Below are 6,000 nucleotides of genomic sequence, written 5' to 3'. Positions count from 1 at the left end.
GCACAAATATTTACTGCACATATTTTACATTTTTTTTCAGAGAACTTTTTGTTTAGAGTGTATTTCCGGGGCAGTGACGCACCACGCTGACTCTCAGACCTGTGCTTCTTCTAGATACTGTGTCTGTCACGGCGAGAGAAGGAACCGAGGGCCCAAATACAGATGCGGTAACAGGTTAAACAAAAGGTTTAGTGGTAGGAAACAGGAAGGTATTGGGAACACAAATGACGACAACATGGTACAGACAGGGTAACATAGTGGTGACATGGTACAGACACAGTAACATGGCGGTGACATGGTAACATGGTGGTGACATGGTACAGACACAGCAACATGGTGGTGACATGGTACATACATGGTAACATGGTGGCGACATGGTAACATGGTGGTGATATGGTAACATGGCGGTGATAGTGGTGATATGGTACAGACATGGTAACATGGTGATGACATGGTAACATAGTGGTGACATGGTACAGACATGGTAACATGGTGGTGACATGGTACAGACACGATAACATGGTGGCAACATGGTGGTGACATGGTACAGACATGGTAACATGGTGGTGACATGGTACAGACACGGTAACATGGTACAGACATGGTACAGACACGGTAACATGGTGGTGACATGGTATAGACACGGTAACATGGTACAGACATAGTAACATAGTAGACACAGTAACATGGTGGTGACACGGTACAGACATGGTAACATGGTACAGACACGGTAACACCCTGACCACGCACAAACTAAACAGCCAAACTTAATCACACAAACTTGACTGAATAATCAACAACAGTTTTGGGCCAAGCAGGTAACAGAGGACAACTGGGCGGGACTCGGGACTGTGATGGTGTTGTCAGAGCAGCACAAGACATGAGACACAAACCAGAACCGGGAGCGGCCATGACAGTTTTCAAAATATGAAAGGAATGAAGTGTACACAGGCAGAGACTGGGATGGTGGTGTGCCTCTAGTGTTGTGTGTTTGTACACAGGCAGAGACTGGGATGGTGGTGTGCCTCTGGTGTTGTGTGTTTGTACACAGGGAGAGACTGGGATGGTGGTGTGCCTCTAGTGTTGTGTGTTTGTACACAGGCAGAGACCGGGCTGGTGGTGGGCCTCTGGTGTTGTGTGTTTGTACACAGGGAGAGACTGGGATGGTGGTGTGCCTCTGGTGTTGTGTGTTTGTACACAGGGAGAGACTGGGATGGTGGTGTGCCTCTAGTGTTGTGTGTTTGTACACAGGGAGAGACTGGGATGGTGGTGTGCCTCTAGTGTTGTGTGTTTGTACACAGGCAGAGACTGGGATGGTGGTGTGCCTCTAGTGTTGTGTGTTTGTACACAGGGAGAGACTGGGATGGTGGTGTGCCTCTAGTGTTGTGTGTTTGTACACAGGCAGAGACTGGGATGGTGGTGTGCCTCTGGTGTTGTGTGTTTGTACACAGGGAGAGACTGGGATGGTGGTGTGCCTCTGGTGTTGTGTGTTTGTACACAGGCAGAGACTGGGATGGTGGTGTGCCTCTGGTGTTGTGTGTTTGTACACAGGGAGAGACTGGGATGGTGGTGTGCCTCTAGTGTTGTGTGTTTGTACACAGGGAGAGACTGGGATGGTGGTGTGCCTCTAGTGTTGTGTGTTTGTTTACAGGGAGAGACCGGGCTGGTGGTGTGCCTCTAGTGTTGTGTGTTTGTACACAGGCAGAGACCGGGCTGGTGGTGTGCCTCTGGTGTTGTGTGTTTGTACACAGGGAGAGACTGGGATGGTGGTGTGCCTCTAGTGTTGTGTGTTTGTACACAGGGAGAGACTGGGATGGTGGTGTGCCTCTGGTGTTGTGCGTTTGTACACAGGCAGAGACCGGGCTGGTGGTGTGCCTCTGGTGTTGTGTGTTTGTACACAGGGAGAGACCGGGCTGGTGGTGTGCCTCTGGTGTTGTGCGTTTGTACACAGGCAGAGACCGGGCTGGTGGTGTGCCTCTGGTGTTGTGTGTGAAAGTAATCAGAAATCATGTGGTTTGAGTCCTCCTGTGCTTGTGTTTGGTCACACTGTCCAGGATCTTTTGATTAAAGTGTAAAAAAAAAAAGTTTTGTTTTTTTTCCAAGTGGCCCGAGGCCCAAAACTAATGTTGTTAGACTTTGTGTTTCACTCTCTCGCTCTCTCGCTCTCTCCCCTCCCCCCACCCCAGGGCACAGTGTTACCATGATCAAAATGCTGTTTCACAATATTCCTTGCTCAATGACAAATGTGTATTCCTATTTTCTCCTCCTGGCTCTCTCGGCTTGTTTCTCCGGACCCCGAGCGACTGATGGGAAAACAAGTCAAACTGACTTCGTGGCTGGACGAGGCAAAAGCCATGTTACCTCTATCTGACCCCCCCCCCCCCACACACACACACAGGAGCGCCAAGCACAGTTTGAACTCAGCTGTAGCACTATCTTCCAGTTCTTTTACTTAGCTGTGATGTTCACATGCATTTTGTGCACTCTGATGCAATTCCTGCGCTGCACCTCACAACCTCGTACTGAAAAGGGAAAACGAGACGGGTCTCGAAAGCAACAACGGCGTGACAACATGGTTGAGGAGCAAGTAAGGTGAAGCTGTGTCTATCGGATGCCAGTGTAGTTTCAAGTCTATTTTAGTCACCTACATAGGGTGCAAAAGTCACACAATTTGAGGTGTCAGATGACGAACTATTTTCAGCTGGCCAGTTTGAAAACGATAAAAGTGCGGGTAGCGTAGCGCTCTATTCCGTTGCCTACCAACGCGGGATTGCCGGGTCGAATCCCCGTGTTACCTCCGGCTTGGTCGGGCGTCCCTACAGACACAACTGGCTGTGTCTGTGGGTGGGAAGTCAGATGTGGGCATTTGTCCTGGACGGCTCAAGAAGAGCGGGGTAATCGGCCAGACACAATTGGGGAGAAAATGGGGGAAAATTGAAGAAAAAAAAAGCTATGTGTTAGTCCTCAGATTCTCCACTCATTCCCCCCTCTTTTTCTCCCCAACTGCGCTTGGCCAATTACCCCACCCTTCCGAGCCGCCCCGATCGCTGCTCCACCCCCTCTGCCGACCGGGGAGGGCTGCAGACTACCACATGCCCCCTCCGATACATGTGGAGTCGCAAGCCGCTTCTTTTCACCTGATGGTGAGGAGATTCACCAGGGGGACATAGCGTGTGGGAGGATCACGCTATTTCCCCCCCAGTCCCCCCTGAACAGGTGCTCCGATCAACCAGAGGAGGCGCGAGTGCAGCGACCAGGAGACATGCCCAAATCCGGCTTCCCACCCGCAGACACGACCAATTGTGTCTGTAGGGACGCCCGACCAAGCTGGAGGTAACACAGGGGGTTCGAACCGAAGATCCCCATGTTGGTAGGCAACAGAATAGACCGCTATGCTACCTGGACGCCCCTTTTTCCAGGACTCTAACTTGGTTATCAGTGACAGCCGTTGCTCATGGAAGGTCATATTACTCAGCATTACTGACTAGTAGAAGTCTCAGCAGTCTGTAATTGGATTGTGTAACTTTGAGCTGGTCACCGGACATACCGTCCAAACTTCCATCACTGACACGCAATCCAAGCAGCGAAAAGTAAGAATTACACTCAAAATGCAAGACAACATCCGTGGCTACAAATACAAATCCATAACCTAACAGAACAATTTTCAATGACCTCAATGATATCTGCAGGACAGCTGATCAATTTGATCATTTTCCAGGGGTTTTCCATGACCAGAATTCTGGACTATAAGGTTCTAGGTTTTCCAGGATATGTGGGATCCTCGAGTGTGTCTGTCTGACCGTGATGCAAACCAACTGTCTAGTGTGTTCACAACACTGCGGGAGTTGTACTGCCACATGTTACTGTGGCATATTTTGATGCTGTCCCCCAGTAGCGGCTGCAGGGGATGAATGACAAGCTCAAAGGCTAATTACACACATACAGTTGAAAAACGATGACACAAAGTGTCACCTTCGGACATAATTTTGTTTTGTGTACCCCGAACCCATGCCACGTCCCCCTGCGGACAGGCACTCAATAGCAAAAGATTGGAAATAACGCCATTAGCGTAATCCCAGTGCACACTATAGACCAAAAAACAAAACATTTTAAGCTCAGCTGAACTAACACAATATGTTAGCACAATTATATTTTAACATTTCTCCAAATTCCTATGCGACACAGTAAATCTGAAATGATTTTTGTGTTCAGTTTGACATGGTCTACCATAATCACTCTTTTTTTCCAAGAAGCAAAACGTTTGAAAAAAAAAATGTTGTCGTCCAGTGCAATGGGCAGCTATTCGACTTACTGTCTAAAGTTAAAGAGAGGCATGGTGACCCAGCCCAGGGCTTCGATGCTGCGCCGCTGCCTGCCCTTCTCTTCCACTCCTCCAGGGGGAGGCAGGGCGTTGGCATACAGCGTCACCGTCAGCTGGGACTCCCGAGGCAACTGGTTGATCTGCACTGGGAAACACACCCTGGAAAGACAGGAAGAGGAAGGGTTGAGCGAGGAGGAAAGGTTGGAGATGGACAGGCAATGAAGAGAGCAGGGATACAGAGGAAAGGGGGAGACGGGTGGAACGTAAGGGGGGAAGTATAGAAATGAGGAAGGCAAGGGTGCCGGATAGGCAGAAAGAAAAAAGGAAGATGGACAGAATAAAGACAGCAATTCTCAGAGCAGTGAGGTGCCAAAAAAGGCACTATCTCATGCTATTACATCTAAATTAGATGTAATGTAGGTACGACCGACCTCCGGCTTGGTGGGGCGTCCCTACAGACACAATTGGCCGTGTCTGCGGGTGGGAAGCCGGATGTGGGCATGTCTCCTGGTCGCTGCACTAGCGCCTCCTCTGGTTGGTTGGGGCACCTGTTCGTGGGGGCGGGGACTGGGGGGAATAGTGTGATCCTCCCACGTGCTATGTCCCCCTGGTGAAACTCCTCACTGTCAGGTGAAAAGAAGCGGCTGGCGACTCCACATGTATTGGAGGAGACATGTGGTAGTAAGCAGCCCTCCCCGGATCGGCAGAGGGGGTGGAGCAGCGACCGGGACGGCTCGGAAGAGTGGGGTAATTGGCCAGATACAATCGGGGAGAAAAAAAGGGGGGGAGGAATCCCCCCACAATTCCCCCCCCAAAAAAACCCAACAACATAAAATAGCTCACTATTGATGTTATCTTATTTATTTGTAATTTTTGATTCATGCAATAGACCATGATTCCCAGTGTTAGAAAAAAGGTCAGTAGCAGCCCGGTGACACAAATCATGCTGTGAGCTACACAATGAAAGAAATCAATAAGATCATCATAGCTCATTACCATATACTATATACACATTTATACTCACACCCGGCTTCCCACCTGCAGACACGGCCAATTGTGTCTATAGGGACGCCTGATCAAGCCAGAGGTAACACGGGGATTCAAATCAGCGATCCCCGTGTTGGTAGGCAACGGAATAGACCGCTACGCTACCCAGATGCCAGTAACGCAAGTTATGACAGCTGGACATGGTGGACACATTACCTTTGATCCCAGACCACCAGGTGGAAGAGATACTTGCTGACGGACTGCTTGCTGGTATTCTGGGGGGCACACAGCTCCAGCCCTCCATGAGTCAGCGAACAGGACAGGAAGAAGCCCTCGTAGCTAACAGGAACAGGAAATACAGTTATTATGGCACTGTTACAGTTTCTATACAAAATAGGAATCCATCCATCCATCCATTATCCAAACCGCTTATCCTGCTCTCAGGGTCCTTTCCTCAAAAATCTATTTGAAGTCAATGTATATCAAATAACAGTAAATACTATATGTTCATACAGTCTCTGATTAGTAGTACTTTATGAAATATTTTAAAAGGGCATGCAAGGATTTTAAAGGAACAAAACGTTGATGTGTTAAATCCCACAAACTAGAGATGAACTGGAATGGTGCAGCATTTGCAGTACGGGGTGGCGTGGCTCAGGAGGTAGAGCAGGTCATCTAGTAATCAGAAGGTC

At 49.1% G+C, this 6,000-nt stretch overlaps 1 protein-coding gene across 1 annotated transcript in view; it reads right to left on the bottom strand.

The window, feature by feature from the left end:
- Nucleotides 1-6,000, bottom strand: part of pik3c2b (phosphatidylinositol-4-phosphate 3-kinase, catalytic subunit type 2 beta) — a 61,099-nt gene that overhangs the window by 28,757 nt on the left and 26,342 nt on the right. The window contains exons 11-12 of the mRNA XM_056273235.1: nucleotides 5,525-5,647; nucleotides 4,313-4,480 (exon numbers count right to left, since the gene is read on the bottom strand). Coding sequence (XP_056129210.1) covers nucleotides 4,313-4,480; nucleotides 5,525-5,647 — 291 coding nt within the window. The remainder of the gene's footprint in view (nucleotides 1-4,312; nucleotides 4,481-5,524; nucleotides 5,648-6,000) is intronic.

The sequence above is a fragment of the Lampris incognitus genome, chromosome 2, assembly GCF_029633865.1.
Source record: "Lampris incognitus isolate fLamInc1 chromosome 2, fLamInc1.hap2, whole genome shotgun sequence".
In the NCBI taxonomy this organism is placed as follows: domain Eukaryota; kingdom Metazoa; phylum Chordata; class Actinopteri; order Lampriformes; family Lampridae; genus Lampris; species Lampris incognitus.
The sequence above is the reverse complement of the archived record's forward strand: the minus strand, read 5'-3'. Positions and strand labels throughout refer to the sequence as shown.